Source organism: Aythya fuligula, chromosome 4 (genome assembly GCF_009819795.1).
Source record: "Aythya fuligula isolate bAytFul2 chromosome 4, bAytFul2.pri, whole genome shotgun sequence".
NCBI lineage: Eukaryota > Metazoa > Chordata > Aves > Anseriformes > Anatidae > Aythya > Aythya fuligula.
The window spans coordinates 20661345-20689012 of NC_045562.1; the positions used below are offsets into that span (position 1 = coordinate 20661345).

The following is a 27668-nucleotide window of genomic DNA, read 5'->3' on the forward strand; positions in this document are numbered from 1 at the left end:
TTTAAAATTGTATTTAAATACATGAATGTCTGGTTTTAATTATCCGACACTTGCTATCTCTTTGGAAATAAGAAGAAACTGCAACACTGGAAAACTGTTCTGCTTTCCTATATCCTGATCCATCCCCATTTGTGTTTGCGGATCTTTTCTCCTCTCTTCCAAAATTAAACCTGCTTCAGGACAGTATGCTTCCTTAAGGCTTGCAAAGAAAAAGGGCAAACAATCTAGCCCATTCTTCTCATCCAGCTTATCATGCTCAAGTCTACCTATTTCACATCCTGCAGTGTGATCTTGCATTTAGTGAATTTTCACTGACTACAAGACAAAGCCCTCTGCAGCAAAAGGTGAGGAAGGCTCCTTACTCCTCACCTGAGGAACTTCCAGATATATGACCAAAGACATACACTAACGTGGGAGGCTTTCTAAGCTCTACAGCACACACTTTGGGGTGCAAAAGATGAGGGGATTCAGAAACCAGGTAATAAATGAGCAGAGCTCTTAGACAATTTGTCTACTTTCCACCTATCCATGGCAGAGTCAGAATTCCTTATGTTTTTTCCCAGGGGAACCTTGAAATAAAGGAGAAAGTACAAGCATCTATTAAGCGCCCATGTGAACATGCACATAAATACCGCACCTTGAAGAAGCTGTGGTTAAATGTTAAAGGTAATCATCCTCTTCCTGCGAGCTGCTCCCCAGAAGTGCACTAAGCCAAATAACAGCCATTCAGCATCCAGGCCGAAGTGCACAAAACTAAGGTTTGGGAAGAGCTACGGAGATGCTGTAAAAAGTGAGGTTTGAAGAGAACAAAAGCTCCTAGTCTTCTGAACCAAGAACTGAAACTGCTTTGTCTTCTGACCCTTTAAGAGCTTAAAGCAATAAAAAACATTGTGTTGAGTACTTCTAGGACACAGGTAGGGATAACTAGAGATTCATCAGCTATAAGGAGGAAGTAGCTCCCACAAAAGTTAGAGGACCTTGTGTAGTTCCTCTTCTTGCTCAGACAAATGGGCTGCGTTTCCTGCAAACAACCCAGTAAAGCAGATTGTGAGGAACAGCAGGAACGCAGAGCTTGAGAGCTCACAGCCTCAGCAAAATGCAACCTTCCTGGGAACCCAGGAACCTTGCTGCTGCCTATGAGCAAAGGGAAGGGTCATCAAATTCCACATGAATAGCATGGTTGCTGGTGCAGAGATCTGTCTGAGACATCTGAGAAGCAGAGCAGAACAGCGGGGATGAGTTTTAACCACTTTGTGTATCTCAGGACCAGTCCATATCTGTATTAGCTGAAGTCACCTCTGTGCTTTTTGTAAGCGCACATAAATGTAGCCTACCATACCAACTCTTAATTTAAAATGAATTGGATTTGTTACTTCCACCAGGCTTGTTCCTTATCCCCCACTTAAAAAACAACTAAAATTATTACTGTTTACTTTAGCAGAAGCCTCAAAGTAGTCAAAACTATGCTTCCACTTCTCCCCATCACCAGGGAGAGCTCCAACAAACCAAACTAAAGTTATTTTGTAAACTTCTTTTTGAGCCTTCTTTAATCATAATGGCTAGTTAGGATACATCTTAATTTTCATTGACCACAAAACTCATTTTCAGCAGCACTTCACCGCTATCAAACAACCTGAGTAAAATGCTTTACCCTTGGGTTAGCCCTGAAGTGGCCAGGCAGTTGGACACGATGATCGTTGTAGGTCCCTTCCAACTGAACTTTTCTACTCTAACCACGTTCTTTGCATGGTAAGCAGCGTTATAAATGAAGTCTTTTATAAACCAGTGTAGTACCTGTAGTTCAGGTGCCTGAAAAAAAATCCATGCTTTGTCTTTTGACAGGTTTTTTCTTCCTACTGTACATGTGGCAACCTCAAACCTGAAGGAGTCATAAGAGTATATTTACCTAGAAAATCCCAATCTCCCAGAAAAAGGCTAAGAAAGCATGAAGACATTTTGTTCATTATGACACACAACAACGGAGCTGGTAGATCTCCAAAACCTCTCCGCAAATCGAAGATCTGAGAAGACATAGTGCAAGGCCATAAAAATTTATAGGGGATTAGAGCCTTTTAATTCTTTACTTTTCCTGAAGTTCACATAACTAGAGCTTAGTTAGGCAATGAAGAAAGGCCAGAGCTCCTTTCTTGGCTCCAGACTTCACTGTAGGCCGGATCTGAGGTGATGGGACATTTTCTTCCCCTCTCATGCACTTGGTAGTATACCAGGGGAGGAAATAATGTTACTAGTGCTAAGTTTCCAGTGCAGAAGCAGTCTGAACATGTTGATCTCAGTTTCTTTTTTTCCCCTGTAAGTTATTTTTAAACCGTTCTATAAGTAGCTTCTCTTTTCTTTGATGCTTAATTAGTTCCAATTAAAATAGACTACATTTAAGTAGTATACGTTTAAGTTTAAATAGTGCTCATCAAAATACAGTAAGCAATAAAAAACTGCACTTATACTCAAGTAAATGCACCCTTTTCATCTCCTCAAGACTTCCAAAGGGATTTGTGTTGTGAATCGCAAACATTCCCCCTCAGCATTAGTCCTATGAGTCAGTAAGATAGTCATCATTAATCACTTCTCAAGCATTTTTAGCAAGGTGGTTCCTGCTTACTGCATGTTTTCATTCACATCAGTCATTTACATAGCATAAAAGGCGTGCCTAGTACTTTACAGACAACTAAGAAAAGTCTTTGCTTTGTAGTGTTCACAGCCACAGTAAGATCACAACAAAAAACAAGAAAAGATTGCCTTTGCAGATGGAAAAAGAATAGGAATTACAACTATAGCAGAGTATTAGTTTTTCCTCCATGGGGTAAGATAAGTTTGCATTTCTGTGTTATTTTTATACAGCTCCTATTTTTACTGCTCATGATTTAAAGTAAAAATCTATTTATGCCATTCACTCAAGACTTCAGTATCACTGTAATCATGAAAGCATTTATGCCCTCCCCTTTCTCGAAGGAATGCACATTACCATTTTGCAGGTAGGCTGTTTTCAGAGGGGGGGAAAGAAGGCACCCTAGTTCTCCACTAAGTTCTCCACTGTGCACTTCCATCACTTGCATCAACATGTCTTTTGTGAAGCAGCAGCAAGGATTGCAGCAACTCTAGCACCTAATTGGTTACCTGAAACCAAGAAAACACTTCTGGAAATGAAATACTTTTTCCATTCTTGTCTTTTAAATAGAGATAAGATACTTATTCCAAGACTGCCACCTCAGCAAAGACTAAGGAAGGTTTTGCATGTTCTTCCTACCATAGTTTGTCAGTCATCTTCTTTTCCTTCTCTACACTAACGCTTAACCACCTCATAATACAGCTCCATCTGTACTCTACAGAAAAGCTACCTATGCTCATACATATTTTCTCAGGACTGCCCGTGAGCCTGCAGTCCTTTCATTGTGTGCCCTGTGACCACGCTTCTCCAATGCTTTTGTCTGAGTATCAGAGCTGTTATTTTAGACTTCAGTGCCATAAAGGTATGTCGGCGCACAAGACAGATCAAAGTTATGACAACAGCTGTGAAAACAATAAAGGACACTGTTTCAGAAGTACTCTGTAACAAGCTGTTTATTAGAACTTCACTTTGACAATAAATAAGGTATTTTCCAAGCAATCAAAATGTAATTATTCTGAAAGTTAAACAACTGAAGTTTTCTGTTTATTTTTAAATATATACATGATTTACTCTATTTTAAACACCAGTTCATCTGCAGCTGTACAACAGTAGGATTTTTATTTTTAATTTTTTTAAATTCACGCACCAGGAGACTATCAAAACACGTCTTTAATCTGGAAGCTGTGTGGGTAAAAATAATCCAAAGCCACATCAAGTCGAGGTTGGATAGTCCACCTGTTATGAATGAATCTCCGTTCATTAGACTGGCTGTTGCTGAGTTCAAATTCAGATGTATGGCTTGCCCAGAAGAAACAGCGCCTTTTAGATTTATGGTTTTAAACGACCAGTAAGCCACTTGATTCCAACAGTACGAGTTAATCATTTGAAGTTTGCTATGCTACTGCATAACCTGTGTTCTGTCCTCAACACAAGTGGCACAGAACACATTTCTGTAAAGAATAATCATTTTCAGTGTTGTAAATCTCAGTAAAAAGTGCAAACTTAGCACTTAGCTTACTGTTAATTAAGAAAAAGTATTTTGGTTTTGGTCAAATAAATCTGCATTTCTCCACTTAAACATTCAAGACATTTAATATGCTTATAAAATAATACCTTTAAGAGTTTGACGTACAGTTAACTTCAAAAGAATGTTTCTGTTAAATAAAGCACCAAGTTTTCTCTATGATTCTTCCTTAAAGACAGTCTGTGAAAGACTATTTTTTTTTAAACATTAGTTCTGTTAAGAGGTGTAATTTAAAAATAAAATTCTTATGGTTTGATCAAAGCCATGTTTCCAAAGCAAGTTTTACATATTCTGTGCAGCTTCTCCTTTCCTTTAAGTGCAGAGGTACGAGTCTCGAAGTCACGCAGCTGCAATTGAGTTGTCATCTGCTTGACGACCCTGAGGCTTTAAGAAAATAAAGATAGAGACTTTTAGACTATGCAAAAGACTAAGGCTGTCATGAAACTCACTTTTCAATACATCAACTGACTCCAATCTTTACTTCTAATGGTTTCCAGTAGTAGTGGTACAAACTGGAAGGATACCCAACTGAAATGAGTTTGGCCTAGTGAGTACCTAGTAAAGGGTTCAGCTCCTTATAGATGTCCTGTTAAATATCAACAGCATCTCCATACACATTTGAGCAACTCAGCGCAAGGACTGGCTGATCAGAGTTCTGAGTGTTATTGCAGTATAAAAAAGTTGTTTAACAAGGCACAAAACAGGAATGGGACTGAAAGCTGCTTCTAAGAACTTTGAACAGAATCACTAGAGATGGGAGAGAGCAAGGAAGAAGTTTTAAAGAAAAAACAACCTCCTTACAGAAAGGTTCTTTGAGGTCCTGACAATTTTAAGGCAAAAAAACAAAGTATTCTGAATCCTGAGAGGTTCAACAGAAGCACTGAGAACACTATGCTTTTGAGGAAAAAAGCCTTTTGTATTGACTTATGAGGACATCTTGACAACCAATCCAGAAGAGCCACTGATTGACAGCATACATAAAAACTAAGTTCTGCCCATCTCTTCGGGCTGAAATAAAACTGGAAGAATGCCAGGCCTGTGTCCTGGAAGCAGGATCACATACGTCTGAACAAGTCCAATTCAAGTCATATAAACAAACTCTTCAGCTTCCTTGCTTGCTCAGAGTCTAAGAGGCGAATACAATATTCTGGAGACAGAAGCAGTAGAACAATAAAGCACTGTTTTGGGCAACTGGATTTAAATTATTATGAAAAAATTAAAAAGGCACAAGATCTATTTATTGTGGTATGATTGAACTGTCTTCAGATCCACACTCCTTAAAAAATCTAGACAGAGTGATTCGCAGAGAGCATGTTTTTAGAAGTTATTTAGGGAGTTGTGGGATATTACAGTGTTTCTGAACCTAAACTCAAGAGATGTTACTCAACCCCTATGACTTCAGCCGTTAAACACAAGACACTTCTCAGTCTTACCTTTACAAAAATGTGTGTAGGTATGAATCTTCTGAGCAGCTGATTAGTGAAGTTTGGGAATCGCAGCAGGTTAACATGAAGAGATGGTAACTGTTGATACCCAGCCATCAGAGGATAGAAGTTGTATAACACCTCCTGCTGTGTGCCTGGAAGGATTCTTAATCGGATCTTAGAAAGGAAAGTAAAAAAAAAGCCACAGTCAGACAAGTTCTGTGACCAACTGCAGATTCCTATTTACTTTCTATTTATATTCTTCCTACTTTTGGAAGTTGGAAATAATGCAACTACATTTTCTCTACTGGTTAAAACCATTAATTTATACTGAAAGACCGTGTTACCTACAAACACAACACACAGCTCCTAGGCAGGCTTCCATCTGACTCTTCTTTAAAAGGAATCTGCATGTACGTGTCCTTCCAGACAGAATTTACCACACATTTGCAAGCAGTGAGCTTGTCATCACTGCAAGTCTAATCAACACATTCTTCACTACCAGAGAAGCCAGGATTAGAAAATGTGACATTTAAGTACCTGCTTAAGGCCGGAGAACATGAAGGCATCACTTGGTTCCACTGACACCTCCACATCTTGGACTAAATTGGTCTTATTTTGCAGGTGGTATCTGACAGGGAGGGATTCTCGGACTCGACCAAATGAGGGTAGATCTTTGGAAAGAAAGTAAGCCATCTCAAATAAATTGTGTTTTAAAGTTCCATAAATAAAACCCAAGTCCAACAAAGAGCACTAAAAAGTTTCAAGAAAAAATAACTAGGTATTTAACATATTTCTGATGAGATTAAAAAAGACTAAGCAACAGAACATAACTTCATTAAAGTTTTACAGTTGTTTTCCCTCCCTCTCCAGTTTTTCACTCATTCAATACCTAGTTACAAAACCCCTTGACTGTTCACAGTATGCAGAAAGCTAACTAAGAAATCACTTTGTTGCTGGGTATTTTCAGCTTGCCAGCATTTTCAGATATTGTGAGTAAGCTCCTCCAAAATATAACAGGAAAGGATGATGGAAGAATCTCAGTACAAGAGAAAACAAACTGAAGAAAGCAGAGGAATTGTGTGTTCACAGCGTGCTCCGCACTCCTACTCTGCTCTCGTGCAGGTGAAGTGCTAGGAGAGAAACAGTTCACCTGCCCGCAAGCAGCTCCAGTTCTCCAGGCTGTTTCTTTCCTGGGATGTGGCCAGAGCGTGGGTGGATGGAACAATTCTTGCCATAGGCATCTAGAGAAACCTACTGGGAAGGCTGTGTCAGTAGAGGTAACTGTGGTCTCCACGCTGCCACGTAACACAACTCAGTTGCTTTTAAGAGAACACATTCACATACCTACCCTTGAATTCTTTCTAGATGAGGGGAGTGGGAAGAGGGGCAAGGCAGTTTAAGTGATAACGCAGTTTCTTTCACTACCTCCATAACATTCAGCACTAATTTCCTGTCCCTTGCAACAGTAAATGTAAGCTCCAGATGCTATAAAACTCATCAGCTATTTACTTTGGAAGATTTAAAAATTCTAGGCAGCACACACGCGTTGCCAAACTAACATTACCTGTGTTAACATGGAGGGGAATGGTCTCTACAACCACATGAGGCAGAGTGATGACTGTACTAACAACAGGCACGCTTTCCACAGGTGAGCTTCTGCAGAAAAATATCACAAACACACAACACATTGAGAGCTGCACAGCATCAAGTGAGCATGCCAGAAGAACATCACTTACACGTGACTAAAATAAGATGACAGTTATTTCAATGGTGGGAAAAAATTCCATTATGTTTTTTGTTTGAAGTGAGCGCAAAAAGTGTCATAGCATGGAGATAAACCAGCAATAGGCACATAAGAACATTGAACAGCTCTACATCAAAATAAAAATAATTAAACAAAGACAGATATACCTGAGCATGTATTTTTAAAAACTGAGTGAATACATAAACCCATAGTCTAGGGTGATAAAACCATTTGGTTTTCCCCATTTTAACCAATTTTTGTTTGTTTGTTTGTTTTTGCTATCCCAAACTATTCCTTTGACTTGGCTTCAAATGAAATGTTTCATGGTTGGAGGAAACAGAAGTAGTTAAAAGAACAGCTTTGAAATTGACTGAAGATACTACAAAAAAAAAAAAAATGAAGCTTCATGGAATGTTAAGACCATAGCCATATAACATTTACTAAGTAAAATAAGTATTTGCTCAAAAGTCTAACCAAATAATTACTTAGATCCAAAGTCTAGACAGTCCCTGTTACTGGAAAACCCAACACCAAAGAAGTCAAAAAATAACCATCAGCCCAAAACCAAACCAGCTTATTTCCTCTCCCCCTTCAGGCCAAGAGCTGCCTACCTCTTCCATGAAATGACGTAACATCCAGTTGCCACTCCACTAGCATTAGTGACTGGAGGACATCGAAGACAAAAGCACTCACTGGCACTCTCACCTGTCTGTAAAACAACTATCAGCAAAATTTTGTTTAAAATCAAAGCATAATCATTACTGCAGAAGCCACCAAGTCTAAAAAGCCAATATTACACAGACACAATTGTTCCAACAGAAAGGCATTGAAGTACTTTGCAAACTATTTCTACATACTACAAGAATTCAATACGGACTGTGCAATATCCCAGTACTTGAAAGTACAGCTTACTTTCTGAACAGCACTGTGAGGATCTTTTGTGTCTATAAATTTGCAATGGCTTGTTCTATAGAGTTTGTATGCAGAAAAAAAAAAAAAAAAAAAAAAAGGCAAAATAACACCAAATCAAGTTCTATACTTCTTTGCCACAGAAGATTCCAAGACATCAGCATGTTTTAAAGTTAAAATAAAATAAAAATTAAAGCCACTGCCATGGACATTCCTCCTTTCCCACCCAAGTGGATGAGAGATGGGGAAGAGGGGGAACACAAGAAAGATCTACCATCTTTGAATTCTCACTTTTTATTTAAAGTTATTTCAGGTTTTTAAAGAAGCCAGTACTTTTTTGATTAAAGAGGAATTTTTGAAGACAAGAGCACTCAGAAAATAATTGCTCAGTCATTCAAAATTAAAGTATCTTTAAGTTTTACAAGGAAAAAAATGACAAAAAAAATTGGCAGCTGAATAGCTTATACATGTATTTGAAGTGGTTCATACCTCCTGGCTGTTAGCTCTTTAGAAATAGCAACTGGAAGTCAAGAAGCACAAGTGCCAGAGCTAAAGATGCAATCTCATACTTGGGCTAAAGGACCTGGGAAATCATTGCTTTCTAGAACTATAGGCTTGCAAGCCCTTGAACACATAGGTGGGCAGCTGCCCCACAGTCAGTCCAGGTTGCCTTCTTTATATTCCAAGTTTGAATAGAACACTTGTTTTCTGTCTCTTAACTCGGCAAATGCAAAGACAACATTTTATTGAAAGGTTTTGAATCAGATCTACTGTGAAGTACTCCATTTGATTTCAGAGCTGACAAACTGAACTCAAAGTTTGAGACTTGTAAGATATACATATATTTTACATAAGTAATAACCTATTAAGCTGCGTTAATGTTTTAAGAAACTCGTTTGCTTTTAATTGATCTTTTTAGCCTACTCTGTCTAGCTTCACATCTTCCAGTTTCATGAATGTGCAGTCATGGACACAGACCACTTTAGCCTTTGGATGTTCCTTCTGTAAAGTGATAACTTGTTTGCAATCAACAAAATGTACATAGTTCATAAATACTGGAAATACTGAGTAACTTTTCACACGGATACCTAAGAAGCTAAAGACCAGAAGAACTCTCAGCTGCTTTCCCTTACATCTGTTACATTTAGCATTTTGGTTACCACCTATATTAGTCAAGTCTATTTGTTTGATCTAGCGAAGCAAAACTATGTTTGTAGCCTGTTCTAAATTCTGTTCTGGCAAGCAAATAAGGCGTTAAGCAGCTTGCTTCTACAGTTTGATGAGTAAATACCATTTAAAATGTCACCTGCTTTTACTCCCAAACTACGCAAAAAGTATCCTCATAATAGAAAGCATAATGTAAGAAAACTCACCGTTCTCCACATAAGATTCCAGCTGATCTACTGGAGTCATGGAAGCTGACAGCTGTAGCTGGCTGGTTACAATAGTGAGGGGCCAAGGAGAGGCACTCAGGATGTCTGTCATCAGTAAAAACGGTATATCTACAAAGACTCTGTCCAAGTGCTCCAGCTGTCGAGACAGAGACAAAAATCTGACTATTTCTAACTAAACAGGGTAAGATTATTGAAAGTAACTTTTCAAAACACATACCTTTGTGGAGACAAATTTCACAGCAACATCAAAAGGAAACACTGTTTCTATAGTTACAGTTTCATCCTGTATAGGTAATGAAAGGGGTGGGTGGAAAAGGGGATAAAATTATATTCAGTTTCAGACCTGGCTACTGATGTCAAAGGTTACTAACATAACATTACTTTTAGTCATCATTTTAACTAACTTCTTCCAAGGGCAGAATATATCTGTGTTTTTTGTTTTGTTTTGTTTTTTTTTTAAGAATAAATATTGAAAAACTTTCTTCCAATTATACTTATGAAGCTGCTCACCTTAAATTAGACTACTATACTGCTGATTTTGCATTTTTTTCCTACCTACTAGAAATGCTTTTAAGAGACTTGGAATTACATTAATGAAACGGAAGAAATATTTTCAATCTAAAGGCTGCACCTCCAGCAATTGGTGCATCTCATTATCTTACCCGGTGGCACTTGCAGAGAATTTCTTTCCCCTCAACAGTAGTGTTGATCAAGTAAGAAACATAGACCAGAAACATCCTTGCACCAACAGTTCCACAACGAATGTATATTGGTTTTTCTATCTGCACGATAAAGGAAACGATATGTATCAAGATAGACCTAGAATATATTAATGAGGTCTAGGACTGGCCAAAATCTTTTAGATAATCATCCTACTTAGACCAAGAAAGCAATAGTAGAATGGATATTATTTTGACCATAAACAATCTCCTGAACTGCATGATCTTAATCAAATAGCACGTGATTTTAATCAGAGTAGCACAGCCTCCTTATTTTGTGCCTTCTCTCAGCTGTATCATCAATACCAGAACACGTCCTATTCCCTTGGCCAAAAAGGGAATCTAGCTGAAGGAATGCTACACTTCAAGTAAACATTAGGCAAACTATACACCGAGCATTTAATTTAACAGTTCAGATACTGGAAACTAAATATAGGCCCTATTCTGAGAGCCTTGTTAGTTGATCCCCATTTTCTTGACTGTGATATAGAAAGAAGGCTGTAAGCTATTACCTTTTCCCCTGGTTGCAAGTCCCCTATGGGGATATCAGGAAGCAATGCGGGAAAGGAGTCATCACACGTGTCTGTTCCATGAAGAGTCACCTGAGTTTTCTGCGTCAGGTTGGCATCTTGCCCTGGGATTAAAGACAGTCTTTGTATCCACATAGGCTTACACTACCAAAGCATGTAAATAATAACTAAAAATAATAAAATATTCATCTCAGAAAGCTATATAATAGGAATTGACATTGTCATTTGGTTGAGAGATGCTTTCAAAAGCATAAGCAAAAAAACAGATTAAAAAGCACCTAAGTTTTCTGAACTGTAGGGTTCACGTGCTGCAGCTTTTTCACTTCATCTATTTAGGCCACAAGAATCTCAAAAAAAAATAATAATCTGAAGTCCTACCTAGATATTCCCTACCATATAAAAAACACAGTATTGCTACACGATTCAAGTTTTTCTTGGTATTCTATGTGAAATGAAATGCAAGTTTTACATTTCTCTGATTATGTTCTCAAAAGCACAGCTTAATGATTTAAAATCCTTTAAAAAATTGTTCCTCCAATTTTCCAATCTTTGTGGTGAAAACAGGTGGAAAAAAAAAAAAGAGGGGGGAAATGTTAGATGACACTATTCTACAGTCAGGGGTTGACTAGATTAATGACATTACTGCAATCACATGGAATAGTTTCCAAAGGAAAACAAGTCACATCTTGCCAAAAAGTTGCAACCACGGAAAATGTATCATTTTTGCTATAAATGAAGTGTCAAATTTCAATTGTTTTTACTGTAAAATCAGCAAGCCCAGAACGACCTTGCATATCAAGTGTTAGGATTCATGATCAAGGGGGAGAGGGAAAAACAAAAACAAAACAAAAAACAAACAAACAAACCAAGACCAACTATTCCACACTACTTTAGGAGCTAAGCCCAAACATCCAACTGAAGTTTAAAGAACACTCAAATGACTTGAAATAGCTATACAACTGTATAAGAAACGTGGTTCTATTTCAGAGGGAACGGCAAACATTGTATCCTATATGCTAGTTGCTTAAAAAATATTTTTGCCTTTTAGGGTAACTGCTCAAATATTATAGTCAGCATGCCTATTTGTACTTCACATATGAAAATTGCTAGTAATAGCTACATACAGTTAGCTAGAACATAAACAATATATTTTTTTGTTTCCTTTGTTATAGTGTTTCTTTTCAAAGGAAACTGTTTCCACTGTTTCCTTTTCAAAGGAATATTCTCTGTTCTCCACTGCTCTCCAAATTTGAAGTGGGAAAATTGGGGGTGAAGAGGGAGAAAACCCATGTAAGATTATCCTTAGAACATGTTTATCAAGATCTGACTGATGCTCACAGTAAGAAAAGTAAGTAGGTATATATTTTGGGAGAAGTTTAGATAATGTGCAAATTAAATAAAAGGTTAAGAAAGAATACAAAAGCTTCCAAGTTTTCTTTCACACTTGTAAACATAAATGCTACTGACAAACAGTGGTTAAAATGACAATAACTAAATGAGACTTAATTTCTCTTCTGATCGCTACTATCCCATTATTCCCAACCTTCAGCCTTAGTTTGTCTCTTAACTACTGCAGCACAGCCATTTACTATAGTTCTCCTCATTGCATCAAAAACAAAGTCAATTAGGATACTGCTGGATTAAAAGAAAATAGCCCCAAATACCTGGCTTTAAACCTGCTGTAAGCTTAACATCTTTGGCCACTGTCTCCTCATGTGACTGGATTGTCACAATCAAACAATACATTTCATTAGTCAGGGCAGGAGGTTCATGACGGAGCTGAACAGAAATGTTTGGCACTCTAGAAATAATCCTTTAAGAAAAAAAGACTCAGTTATTTTATGCTTCTTAATTAATGAGTTTAAATCTCCTTTAAACCGGACTTCACTTACTGTTCAAAGAGTTCTGACAACAGGTGGGCCGTTCAGCTAGGAGAGGTTATATTCTTGAAAAGCAGCATGATGGCAACAACTCCAAAAATACTGATTGGAAACCCACCAGTAAGCACTAACAGTTCAGATTTTCTGCTAGTAAAGAAAAAAGTGCCCCCACCAGCAGCAATCGGATGTAATTCTTTTGAATAGGTCTGGATAGTGTTAACCCACTTATTAATGATTATTTTCCAACACATTTTCTTGGAGGGGGCGGGGTGGGGTGAGCAGGGAGACATGACTTTAACGGAAGAACACTAATACCTCCTAGCTTGCACAAAAATCTGGGAAAACTCTAACACAGTTAAGCGAAGGGAAAAGTTAAAGCTTATTTGGCATGTTTAGAGAACGGTGCAAGGATTTTCTGTACTTCTAGCTATCCAGAAGCTCAGAAATCACAAAGAATCAAGACAGGTAACGTTAAGACTCAATACATCATATACATTTTCAAGTTTTTACTTACATAGTGCTTGCCTGAATAGCCAAGCTATCCCAATGAACTTCATTATCTGGAAGCTTAGGTCTTCGCCTGAAGGAACGTGAGGCCTGCAACGCTTCTTGAGAGGAAGCAGCATCTCCACCTCCTCCACGCCAGTTCAGAATCACACAACGGCCAGATTCACTTCCCAGGACCAAATCCACAGATGTGATCTGACAAAAAAAATTTAAACACATACTGAGAACTTCCCATCTTGTGTCCTCAGATCACTCACAGTAAGAGCATAGCTTTCCAACATAAGCATCTTTATTGTGCCTGTGTATCACCCAAAACCCTCTGGCAGCTTCACAGACTGAAGTCACAACAACTCACCGCCACAGAATTTCATTTAAAACTGCACTGGAAAAAGGAGCCAAGCTCAAGAGCATGCAATGCAGTATTTTCTAGTTTTCTACTCTCCCATAGCGTTACACCATTTTTAAAAATGTATTACACATTTTAAAAAATCGAAGTAATGCAAGTTTTTGTGATAATTCTGGGCTTTGTTATTTTCAATGAAATTTTATGCTCGTTTTTGACATTCAGTTTCAAAAGTTCAAACATTTGGAACCGCACTGTCATAACTGGTGTCAGGTTAGAGATAGCTTTGTAGTTTCAAGTTCTTCAGAAACGTCAGTAAGAAAGGAGTGAAACAAACTGACAAACCTCAATCTTCTTTCCTACATCTTCAGTTTTTGCAACAAATTTGAAAGTGAACTTTCTTGTTTTACCAGGGACTAAGCACATTGTTCCTTGTGATGACTGTTCTAGAATATCACTTTGTTGATAGGCTTCTTCTACCACACAGTATTGGTTGTAATCCTACAGCGGAAGAGTAGGGAAAAACATTGGTAATTTCAGACTTGAGACATCTGTAGAGAGCAATTCTAGTATAACAAATGTTAAGGCTCTGTGCTACTGGATCAAACTACATTGGTTCTTAATGCTTTTCACAGTAATGAAGCTAGACTTAGCAGCTACATTACAATGAAATTTTTTCATAAAAACATCCATTATATTCACTAACATAACTTTGTGCAATAGCATCCAGAGAAATAAGGCATTAAAGTTGCATAAGGATCATTTCAGCATACAGTATCTTTGTTCTTCTGTGAAGATCTGACTAATCAAACTGGATTTGGGGAGTTATTACAATATCAATACAGTTGTCAAAAGGGATAGATAATTCAAAAGAAAAAACAGAACACCTTTCCAACTGAACTGTTCACATAGTTTTTGGAAAAGAACTTTTGAACTATTATTTTTTGTTTGGAAAGGCTAATAGATACTATTCTACTCTTATAATAAGCTTGTCACTAGGTCAGAAATAGAATGTGGTTACCTGATTATTGAAACTGATGCACAGCTTAGAAAACCTGATAGGATGAGGACAATCAGCTCTCAAGTATATATCAAATTGCACAGGAACATCAACATGAAAACTTGGAGAAAGAAATTTTGCTTTGCACTGCACTACAATTTTAAAAAAAAAAAAAAAAAGTTAAATTACAATACTATATTCCGGAAGCATTCATCTCTAATAAGAATTATAAAAAAAGAATTGTTCCGCATATACACACAAACACAAGTTAAAGAGTACGTGGGACTCATTTGGCCACTGGCACTGTCACAGAAAGCTACTTTTCAGCACTTGATTGAAACCTTTGCGAAGAGGATGAGAGGCAGGCATTCAGCAGAAGAATAAAACCTGGACACATAACTACACTTCTGTAAGTAATGCTCACTCACTTCCCAAAGCAGGGACTCCTTTGCATGCTCTGCCTTTTTTCCTCAGAGTTCTATTTCAAAGCACACCAGAGCAGAAGTTTGTCAAAAAAAAAAAAAAAAAAAAAAGGTTTACTACTTCTACCATTTTAAAAGGCACAGGTGGCCTCAGTAGAAGTGTTTGTTTTTGTTTATTTCTCAGACATAATGCTCAAATGATTCTTTTCCAGTAATCCACATTGGGGATGAGAGATCACTGGCTTCTCCCATGATTTCTTAGCAACTTAGATGAAGAACAGACCTGTGCTGACATGAGAGTTTGTGTTGCTGGCTTTAATATATTCTACATTATATAACGTATATTTTCTCCTAATAATTTATTTCAAAGACGCACTGAAATTTTTGGTTTTGTATAAGATTGCTTGAGACTTTATTACTTACCAAACGGTATAAAATCTTGGACTTCTATTGTAAATACATTGCTACCTGCTAAGGAAACACGGTCAGCCCACAATTTTTGTGAAGCTTTCACAGCAGTAGCATCACAATCAGGCTCAGGATCGGGGCTCTCATTCTGTATCCAGATAGAAGATTAACAACAAAAATAAGAAATAGGATACCAAACACCAACTCCATCTAGAGAATATTTAAAAGGGTAATAGGAGTTTTATCCACTTACCATTAGAACTTTTATCAGATTTTTTTCTATTCGAGATTTCTGATCATCTTTAAGAGTAGATGCTAGCAAACAGGAAGAAAAAGATTACAACACAGAAACAAATCATTCTACTATGTCTTTTAAACTTAAAAATAAACCTTTCCTTTAGCTTGCATCTTTGAAAAAACATTCTGAAGAAAACACCTGATTTAACATCCCTCTGCCAATGATAAAGTACTTCAATTTTCAGAAGTTCCTAAGTGTTCCCTCTTTTACTGGAACCAAGTAAAATATTTGTTTGGATAAGCATTTCATAATTTATCAGAGGAAAACCCTACGAGAATGATGTCTCTAGCTTCTTGTTATTGCTGTTTAGAAACAGAAAAAAGAACAAAAAAAGTCTGGAACATGCAAAGAGGCAAACTTGGCTAAGATTAGAAACAGCAGCTCAAAATGGTGAAAAGAAGAAAGGACCAATTAAAATAAGGAGTCCTCTCTTGAAAATGAAAGGTAGTTTTGTCTCATTGACTATTCCTTAACATAAAGCAGGATAGCCTGGCTAGCTAACAGAAGATGAGAAACCATTTTTACCACACCTACCCTGAAAGAGGTATTATTTAGCGAATTAGGGCACATAAGGATTATTTCTGCAACTTCAAGTAACAACCATTACATAAACCAGAGTATTTGCATTACTAATGTGCAGCTACCTTAAGACACATTTTGTCTTTAAAAGATACATGCGTATTTCATCAGCAGAGTTCTGGTAAGAAGTTTGAGTTAAGCATATTTGCTATTATAAGGCCTAGGAAAAAGGCTTTAAAAAAAATAAAAAGTTGTAGCCTAGTTACTTACTATGAAAAACGTTTTTCCTTTTAGCTGTATTAGATTTCTTCTCCCCATCCCCAAAGCTCAAGAAATTGTTATATTATTTGAACTACGCAACTTTCAGTCTGCAATGAAGCTCTGTGCCTCATCTATTCTGACACAGTCTATTTGAATTCAATGAGTATTATAGGAGAGCATGAAAATTCAACTCCCTGCATACAAGATGAGAACTCACCATAGGCATACAGGGTTTTTTGTAGTCAAATCATATGAAGTACTGCAAGCACCATGTCTGACAATGATGTCACACTTTCAAATATATGTAGTTTAATTTTTTCTACATAGGTTAACTGAGTACATTTCCTGAAAATAATACCTCTACCCAGTAGCTCTAAAGAGTATGTAATATAATCCTTTATCTGGGCCATCAGATATGAACACTTGAGAGCTGTCGTCAATATGGAAGTGAGAAGTGTCCACCATCCTTCACTCCGATATTCACACATAACATAATCCAACAGCCTGTAAAGTATGAAAATTGAGAGGAAAAACAAGTTACACACCCCAGTATTTTAAGACGTTCACATTTTTTTGGTATCGTTAACACAAAGATTCATCTCAACTAAACCAAACACCAGATTAAAACCAAGTCGACTGCTTGTATACATGCGCACTATATTGGAATCACCAAGAAATTATTGTAAAGAAACATTTATTCCATTAATTTGCTATTTCAGGCTAGAGAAACTTTCACAAGGAAACAGGGAAACTCACCTGTCTTTACATAGAGAAGTAAAACAACTGGACATAAAAGTCTTAGTCCAGCATTGAATTAGAAATACACTTTAGTGCTGAATATGCTGCAAACTTCAAGGAAAAAACTAGAAACCCACAAAAAAAGCCCCTTTCCAAAGTGAAGAATCTTAAGCATCTTAGGAAAAATAATGGTTTTTATGCTTTATCTCCTACCTCCTTTTCCCTTCAAGGGTTTCCAAGATCTACAGCCAACATATGCAACCACCTATATCAGGCAAACCTAGGCATGTTATTGTGGTATTAACACTGAGCAACTTTCACTTAGTAGTAACAATGCAGAGAAGATTTTTTTCTCTTAAAGGCAAAAACTGCTGTCTATCTAAATATAAACAAGAAGCGCTTGTTTAAACTCATGCTTGTTCATATAAAAATTAGGCTTGGTACGAATCGATCTGCTTATTCTAAGATATTTTCTTCTCCTTGTAGCTTCCAGACAGATAACAGTACATCTCTCTTCCAGCTCAAACATGCTGCCTTTAGAACACGTGATCATGAAAACACCCTGCTTAATTAGGTTTCCATACTTCATGTTTTAAGCAAAATGTTTTCATTAACATGACCTTGACTCTGTTTCCCCTTAAAAATACAAAGTCGAAAAACTAAACACAGGACACCTCCTTCAGAGGAGGCAGTAGCTGTACCTCAGGGCTAAACTTTCACAGCTCTATAGCCATTAGTCATAGAAAACTGTATCAACAGAAGTAATTCCTTTTGCTAATTCCCTTGCAACATATATAAAAATTAATTCAGCTTTTTTTTTTTTTTTTTTTTTTTTAAGTTTTTAACTTCAAAGTCTTTAATTCAATGTAATTATATTCTTACTGCAGTAACAGGGAAGTTTCAGAAATAAATTCTGGGGAAGAGAACACTCCATCAGCAAGATAAAAATAAATAATAGTAAAGATCTGCCCAATAAGGTAATTTCCCACCATGACTTACATTGTAAAGTCTTCTTACTCTAATAACTGACTCATCATATCTGCTTTGCTTTCTTTAATAGAAATTGAATTGACACACTCCAGAGCTTGCACTTTGATTAAATCCAGGTACTAGGAGCATCTTAGATAAGCTTCCAATAGTATTCCGTATCAGCAAGACATGTGGTCTCAGTGAGAACAGTAGTGCGTAAAGGAAACAATCAGGGATGGCACTCACTTCAAAGCTTTGGCGTAATCCTTCGCAAAGTAATATTCTTCACCCATTTGAACCACTGTTTTAACAAAACAAATGAACAAGAAAGATGTATCAGATCAATACTGAAAGTGTTTGCAAAGTTAATTTTAAAGACACATCTCATCATCCATACTCACTCAGATGGCTTTTCATTCTTGGACATTTGTATTTCTTGAACTGCGCAACAGCATTACTCAACAAAGTAATTATTAGCTCCTAACAGATAAAAACAGCATTGATGTCATTATATATGTAACATTAGGGCAACGTCAGAAAAGGTTTTTTGTAGAAAAATACTTACTGAGTGAAGAACATTCTTCTCTTTCAACTGAAGGGACAAAATCCCCATCTTCTCCTTTTCAGGATCAGAAAGATCAAAGCCTGCATAAGACAGTGAAAAATCCATGACATTGGAATTTTGTCCAGGCCCAAAGGGAACTAATTCTGTGGTGAAATACTGTAATACACGCTCCAACTCAAGCACACTCAAATTCTTAAACATTCTGTTTCCTAGGAGATGGATACAACCTTTCAAGAACTCATCTGTCTGTTCTGGAAGACAAACTCTGGAACAAATATTTTGCTTTTTTGTTTAGAAGAAGTGATCTGAAGCTACTCAAAAACAACAAAACACAGTTGGTCAACCAAATCTTTAGACTGCATCCGTTATCATTTAAAGCACATAAGACAAATTTGTAGCCTCTTTCCTGTATTATCCTGAGTAAGGACGCAAGCTTATGTTTCTCTAGCAGTAGAGAACACCAACATATGACAAACTGCATACAGCTTTAAAAGACTATCAACTCTCGTCTGAACGTGGCGTCATAAACATCATAACAGGTAAAGTTTCACCTCTTTTTAAACTGTTCAACCTTGGCAGTAGATTCTAAGTTATTTTAAAACTATAACACTTAGAGATGAAACAGATCAAACTTGCGTATTTACAGCAGATGAAAGGAAATCTTTAGAAGAGGACAAAGAAAGTTACAATGCTCTAAGGATATACAGAGAATAAAAAATGGGAGACCACATGGAGAGAGGGGAAGGGAAGAAAGTACAAAAAAAGTCAGTCATCCACAAAGATCTCAGATCTCTATGCATGTCCATACACATATTCTACAGCTCAGAGCTGTGGATTCAAAGTTCAAATTCCTGATAATACATCATCTTTAACAGGAAAAACACAAAACTCCCTTCTTAGATTAAAATCTAGTCATGGAAACCTCTCAAACCATTTCAAAATTCAAAAAGTTTTCACAGAATCACAGAATTTTCTAGGTTGGAAGAGACCTCAAGGTCATCGAGTCCAACCTCCAACCTAACTCTAACAGCCCTCCACTAAACCATATCCCTAAGCTCTACATCTAAACGTCTTTTGAAGACTTCCAAGGATGGTGACTCCACCACTTCCCTGGGCAGCCTGTTCCAATGCCTCACAACCCTTTCAGTGAAGAAGTTCTTCCTAACATCTAGCCTAAAACTCCCCTGGCTCAACTTAAACCCATTCCCCCTCGTCCTGTCACCAGGCACGTGGGAGAACAGGCCAACCCCCACCTCGCTACAGTTTTCTCAGAAAAATATCATGAGTTCCCATCTGTAACTGACAAGTATGGACGGAAGGATGAATTTATAGCAATTGCATTCAGGGGGCACTGTTACTTTTGTTGTATCCAATTCTCCAACCTCTCTTCCCAGGAATGCATTCACTACAGTAAGGAACTATTGCAGCCCATTGATCACAGGTAGCTCAGGCAGAAATAGAAACGAAGCAGCAGCAGAGCTTCAGTATGGCCCAGGCACTTTGCTGAAGACCCAATTCTGCGTAAGCTGGATATTCCTTTTTCTATTTGTTACAAGGACCAAACACACTTCCTGAACTTCAAGCTGACACCTGTTCAAATCCTGTCACCAACTAACAACACAGTAAGGTCTCAGCCCTGTATCTGGCTCTGGAAGACAGATTATATGCTTGTGCCTATGAAGTCAGCTGGCAGGGTCTGCGACTAAAAAATTTTTGTCTGAGCTCCACAAATACAAGACACAGAAACATACTTAATGTTCCCTGCCGCCATGGTCTTTGCCCATAGAAGTCAAGCACTCCGGTCTGGGTTTCCAGGGGATCCGGATTGGGATATACCACAGACGACTGTAAATTCAGCAAATATGGTCATAAAAAAGAGTTTGTTTTATTTTAAACCATTAAGTGATCTGATGCTCCAATATGCATGCACTCCAAAGAATGAATTTGCTTTAAATTTATAGCCTTTAATGCTCCTGTATAAAAATAGTATAGTGCAAGTATAGAGAAACATAATGGAAAAATAAAACAGTATGTTTTCAGGTACCCAGAGGCATAGAAAGCGTGCTATTTTAAGTATTTTAAAAACATGTCAGAATTATTTGTAATAAAAAAGTTTGTTCAGGGTTATCTTTTCAATATAAAGTATTACTTTGATTACTTTCAATATAAAGCATTACTTTGATTTCAATATAAATCATTACTTTATATTGTAATTGCATTTAATATGTATTTGAAGTTACATTTAATATTTAATTATTAGCAAGCATCAAAAGACACATACTCTTTCCTTATTATTATTTTTAAACATGTATTAGGGATTTTTACACTACAATTTGAGAATGAAACATCAGCTAATTCACTACCTGCTAACCTGCAAAGCATTTTTTCCCCTCCCAACTTACATCATGGTTACAAAGCATACTTGCTAGTTGTTTCCGCTCCTGTGCGTAGTAGGCTGCTTGCTGGTAATAGAAACCTGGATTCTGAGTTTGAATTGCTGTCAAACCCAGCTTAATCGCTTCATCAAACAAGTCACCAAAAGCCTGAAACCTACAAAAAAAAAAAAAAAAAAAAAGATTTTTGCATTTAAGTTCGATGGCTGCATTTCTGTCGTACCCTGTTCTTTCCCAGGGAAAAGGTAACAATAATCAACTCTAAACAGAATGACAGCATGCAGCTTTTAAGACCAAGTGCATCTTTTTCTTAGAGAGCTCAAAATTTATCTTACTCAAAGAAAATAGTGAGCTTCATAAAGCTGTATGGGAGGTAAAACAGAAACAATACTAAGCAAAAACATACTGTTTAGACATCCAGGCAGCATGTTCGAAAGCCAGTTCTGCACTTCCTATTTTTTTCTTGCATAAGTCTATATGTTTCCTGAACTGAGCAATTGCATCCAGTGGAGTATTGTGTTGAAAACAGAGGCGACAGATCTAGAATGAATCAAAAATAAATAAAAGAAAACCCTCACTAACTTTACGTACTTCTTAAAAGCTCAAATAGCACAGAAAACAGAAAAAAGGTGTAAAATGTTAACGCACTACCCCTGAAACCATGTGGTCCTCCATTTCATCTTATGTTATTTTGCTTCTTCTCTCCCTCAAATAATTAATGAAAGAGCATAACTCCCAGCCAACTTCAGGTTGGAGCTGGAGAGCCACTAGAAAGACCATTAACTTTGAAGCCTGCAGTCACTTCAAGAAGGACAATGGAATTTGATGAAGTCCAACTCCGGGATTATTTTAAATGGTACAACAGTGTTGCCTCACCTGAAATCCCCCAGAACACCACAGAAGTATGGCCTGATTTTTAAAGAATTACTTTCCTCCTCCAAACAAGCAGTAATTAAACTATGGTGACATACATTTATGACAAAAATATTCGAGGAACAAGCAATCTTTCTTTTCATTCCCCCCTGCACAGAGCAAAAGTTAAGTGTTTAGCCCTCAAGATGACTGCATCTCAAATTAACTCTAAATCTTCAAGATACTCCTGAACTTCAGCTAAGGAATTTTGTGTGGAATTCAGAAGTCTTTTCAAGTCGGAGTCTAAGTTGTCCCCCATTGATGGCTGTACTAATCTATTTCCTTGAAAGCAAGGTAAAACGGAACATTTAAAGCCTTCACACATTAAATATGCATCAACTAATACATTTATTTACTTGTTTTAAGTATATGCTGTCAAAAATAAGGAGCACACTTGTTACCTTGTAGTTTATAAATCCTGCCATTGTCTTGATTTCCAGCATGTTTGTTTCATGAGCCCTCAATTCATGTACAAGATTATACGCAGTTCTGTAGTTTCTAGGTATAAACATTTTGAGTTAATACATACAAGATAAAATTTAAGAACAGAATTACTGACAGCAGAAAACTGTCTTCTAACTAGTGTACTTCCCAATTAAGAATACACCCCTTCCACATTTAAATGATTTTGCTTTCAGGAAAATATAATATTCTATGGCTTAGCAATAAATTGGGGTCAAGATGATGGAAGTTTACACAAGTCTTACTTGAGAGCGTTCTGCGTGTCCTGTTTCAGCTCACTGAAGAATGCTATTTTGAACTGGTGTCTAACAAACAAAAGCTGGAAAACAAAGTCAGTACACATCATTCACAAACATCTGAACATGCCTGTGACCTATAAAGCAGATACAGGTGATGATTTCAGAGGTTTACAGAACAGACTGACTATGCTACTATTCTCTCCCAGTTCTCTCTGACACCATGACACAGCGGTGATCTTTGACAGACTGAATCTATTCCAAGCCTTTCACCCTATGACAAGATGGCAATAAGATTATAAAGTAAGACACACATATATATAAATAGAATAAATTTAAGCAACAAATAATCCTTATTTTCATGTTTCAACATGAACTGTAACTTGCAAAGTATTTCAAAAATGAAGCAACACTACCTGATGAGTAGTTTTATTCAAAAATTCCTTGTGAGATTTGACTCTTCGTATTTCTGTATAATAGTACGTCTGTGCGTGCTCATAGAATGCATTTTCCAACCTGCAACAAAGTTTAACCAAGTTTGTCTCAAACAATGAATCTGAATAACTTCAGAGTAAGTCAATTTTAATCATGTTTATTTTAAGGTTGGCAAAAATAGCTTGAAATATTCCTGAAGTCTTCTGTAAGCTACTATACATGGTAAGAGCAAGCAGATTAAAACTCTTCACACAAAGCCTGATGTAGGGGTAGCACGAAGTAGGTTCAGAAAGCATTGATTTCTCGTACAAACTAATATTTAACTTAAAGACCAAGGATAAGCTGTCAGGATTTTGCAAGGCAATAAAAAATGGAGGTGCCTCAGTCAAAGCAAGCAAACCTTGCAGAGGCTCCTGGGATGAGTCTGAACAGGTCAAAATCTTATTTGCCAGGGCTAGGCTGGGGAGGGAGGAGTAGAAAGGAAACAGTTGTAATAAGTAAGATGCAAGATTACAAGAGCGGAGACTAGGTTTCATCATTGCCCAAATAATGTCTACCTGGGTTATAGAAGTGACAGTCAAATGTGTGTTTACAAGATAAATAGCCCAATGGCAAGTCACAGGAGGAGAAAGAAAGAGGCCCAGAGCACTGAGTGCAGCATGAGGCTGCAGAGGATCTAAATATATGCTGCACAATCAAGTTATAAAACCAATTAGAGGAAGAAAAGGCCAGAGAACAGGAGAGAAATGCATTCAGTAGCACAGATACACACAAAATAAAGGGTGAAGTACCAGTTCTGTGATTTGGCCAACAAGGGATGACTACAGACTGACTGAGAGATCACAACTTGAGTTCTATTTGCCTCACAACAGAGAAAACAGGGATAAAAACAAAGGAACAGAGCACTGAACAGCAATTGTTAACTATGAGCTCAGACAGAGAAGGAAAACACGACACGTTCAATGTCCCTAGCATACTTATTTTAGCACTATATTGTAACTACCTAGAGAAGCCAGTCCACTGGGGGCAGGAGTGCTTAAAAAATAAATTGATTTTACTATGACATCTCAATTTAAAATGTCAAGACTAATATCAGAAATTCTGTACTTGAATATATGTTCAAAATTTTTTTTTTTTTAAATGTGCATGAACAGCTGTAAATCCCTAATGATGCAGCCTTATCTTCATGAAGTTGGAGACAGTCACAAACCTCACGGCACAATGCAACTACATGTGATCTGCAAAAGCTTATAGTAATCAACGTGCAGCAAACACTCTTCAGCACTGAGCATAAGATGAAGAACTGGAAGTTAATAATTGGTTCATTTTGATGAATTCCAGTAGCTGTTTGTGAGCAGCTTGGACACACTAACAGAACTGATTTTATTTTAAGAATTTTACTGTTTATATGTAAATACAAGAGTAACACAAGGAAGAATTAGGCTCTCAGACCATGATCCCCTTCTCCCCATATTCAGTATGCTTGGAAAAATCAAAATTTGTTCCAGTAAGCCATGATTTACCTTAGTTTGAGCCTGTCTTTTTAGATCTGCACAAGACAGTCTCCCTCTACTGTTTCTTGAAACACCTTACTAATCTATTTGAAGCTGTACTCCCTGTTACATATTAAAACAGAAAGAATGTAAAAAAAAAAAGTGACAAGGACAGTATTTGCCTCCAGATAAATGCCACTTAGCAGAAATAGGAAGACATATTTCTACAGCCAGGAAGTAGAAGTAAAAAAATAAGCAAAGACTTGCTCACACAGAGTTGCACCTAACAAAATTTGCAGGGCAAACTTTAGCATCAGCACTGACAAAACCACTGTAGAGGTAGAAAAGCCCACTTTGCCCTTATCCAACTTGAGGAGGGGAACATCTTGGGATACCTAACAACGTGTCTTCGAAAGCCCACATAGCAACATCTCTGTCATTGTAACCCAACCTCACATAGGAAGGGCAGATGTAGGATTGCATCTGGTCGCAGAATAACATGAAGAATTTCAGCCAACAGATGAAACATTCACTGTCAATCTACAGTGGGAGTGCCAGACAGTGCGATTTGATAGGTTGAGATGACAGCTATCTCCATCGGCACACAGAGCAAAACAGCGTTTTATGGTCACTTACCTTATAATATAACCAACAAGATGATCCGTGTGTGGAAGCACAAAGAGAGATTTTCCAGAAAGGTCACAAGCGTTACATAAAGCTGCTGCCCTCTCTGACGCAATAACGTCTTCCCCTAGAGAAGGCAAGAAAAGCACAAGTAAGCACTATGTGGTGCTGCAACATCAAGCTAACTCACACAGTTTGACCAGTACAAGGTACGGACAAACTTAATACAAATAAAATTGAGACCACGCTCCTTCTTCTTTCTGGATACTGCACACTTCATCCAGCAGAACATATAGCAGAAAATAGGAGTGGTTTACCTTAGTAGGTAATGTGTTCACATGACAACTTTTTTCTTTAAATTTCTGATTTCACACAGAATTAAATATCCCCCCATCTTGAAAAATAATACAGCATTCTGAAAAGACATACATGTATATACACACAATATGCAGAAAATAATAATAAAAAAATGGTTTGCCGGACACTAGAAAGTATGCACCTAGAGCTGAAGCAGTTGTTCTAGAACAACATAAGGTTAAAACAGATCATATTTAACAGCTCTGCTTGAGTCATGTTTTTCCTTCACATTTCCCACTTTGGATCTTGCCACTAAAAGGTTTCTTCTTTCCTTTATAAAGAGCATTTGCTCTCCTTCAAAACCAAAGCAGAGTAGGAGCCATCTGAGAAACAATGACTTCCCCACCATGTTTAAAAGTTGGCCTAAGAAAGGTTCATTCAAGGTGTAACCCCCACAAAATTCACCTCTTCACAAAAGTTCATGTGTGGAGAGGGGAAAAAAAATGGCAAGCTTCACAAATGGTCCAAGAGAAGATCAAAAAAACTTATCTGAAGACATAAATATTGCTTATCTCCACCCAAAAACAGCACTCAAAGAATAGTCAACAGAACGCCAAGCACAAAAGCACTTCCCAGTGCTGAGATGGCATGCCTGAAAATTACAAGCTGTCCTTCCTTAAGCTTCAAATTTGTATTTATTAAAATAGAATTAAGCTAAAAGGCTTTTGCAAGTACAAATAGCCTTCCCTTTAAGTTCTCATTGCTTTTACAATTTTTCTTCATCTTGAGTAAGTTTTAGAATATAACTTACAAAAGGCATGTCATAGGTATTACACTAAGGTACCATTTGTGAGGCACAGTGTCAAAAAAGGACTGGACCTGTAAGTAAGTAGGTACAGGTAAATTTCAGATGTTTAGGGTCAACTGCCCTTAGCACTCCATTTGTGCAGCTACAATGTACTTAATATATGTAGATGACATTATATTAAGTGCTGCAGACAATGAGGCAAACAATAATCAGCTCAATCAGGTTTTCTGAAAAATGAGATCATCACAACTGCATGCAAAGCTTTCTAGTACCTGGAGGTAGCGGTGTTTTTTTCTGAATCAAAACCACGGCGACTTTTGTATTTCTTCCCTGCAAACTTTGCCTGGAATAAAAGTGACATGACACAGTGTAAAGATTTAATCAGAAGAAAATGGCACTTCAGTCTAGATAGAAGTGATGAAAGTATAAGAAAATAAACCAAACAACAAAATGCTGTATCATCCATGGCTTGCCGCACTCTCTTTTTTAAAACGGGACTGAAGTGCATTGAGTTTAGCAACACTTTGAGTGTTTTTTATTTAAGTGACTTTTCCAAATAAGGCATTCAAAAAAGCTTCTCTACTGTCAGCTGTATGTTAAAAAGCAAAATTCAAGTTCCCCTTTTGTTTGTGCCTGAGATGCGTGTTTACTTGTAAAATAAGTCAGAAATGACTCTACAACTGACATTTGCCCATCAGCTTGGAGCTGCTCAGGAAGCAAAGGGCGCACGGCTACCTGACGATTTCCACGCGAGTGGCACACTCCGACTGCTTCTCCTTCCACTGCGGCTCGTCCCAGTCCAGCTCGTAGAACACCACCACCAGCGCGGGGACCAGGTTGAGGTGCTTGTTCATCCAGCCGGTCTTCAGGATGCCTTTGGGGATGTACCACTCGTAGGAGGTCCTCTGGAAGCACCGAGGCCGTCAGAGCGCGATACTCGGCCAGCTCCCCCCCCCCGCCCGGGCTGCCCCACGCCCCGTCCCACCTTGGTGCGGCACTTGGGGTACTCGTGGTCGCCGGGCAGCACCTTGAAGGAGATGGGCACGCGGTCGGCGCGGCGGTTGGCGCAGAAGGCGTCCCACACGGCGCGGTGCACGGCGTTGTACACCACGTCCAGGCCCGTCAGCGTCACGAAGGCCATGGGGCGGCAGCACAGCTCCACCGGGAAGTCCCACTGGCTGCCGGCCATCCTGCGGGGGTGGGGGTGGCGGCGGCCCCTCACAGCAC

General features: G+C 37.8%; 1 protein-coding gene across 1 annotated transcript; it reads right to left on the minus strand.

Annotated features, from left to right (window-relative positions):
• Positions 1-3563: 3563 nt before the first annotated feature.
• Positions 3564-27657, minus strand: TRAPPC11 (trafficking protein particle complex 11). Its single transcript, XM_032186557.1, has 29 exons — positions 27427-27657; positions 27177-27346; positions 26714-26784; positions 25349-25463; positions 23201-23300; positions 22794-22867; positions 22488-22584; positions 21581-21714; positions 21184-21331; positions 20533-20626; positions 18782-18861; positions 18618-18696; positions 18463-18517; positions 16868-17013; positions 15685-15746; positions 15447-15579; positions 14623-14753; positions 13947-14102; positions 13266-13453; positions 12536-12684; positions 10854-10975; positions 10285-10404; positions 9840-9905; positions 9602-9758; positions 7931-8039; positions 7140-7231; positions 6113-6246; positions 5582-5749; positions 3564-4532 (listed from the first exon to the last, which is right to left on the minus strand). The coding sequence occupies exons 1-29, from the start codon at positions 27628-27630 to the stop codon at positions 4488-4490; spliced, it is 3399 nt and encodes a 1132-aa protein (XP_032042448.1). The 5' UTR covers positions 27631-27657; the 3' UTR covers positions 3564-4487.
• Positions 27658-27668: the final 11 nt, after the last annotated feature.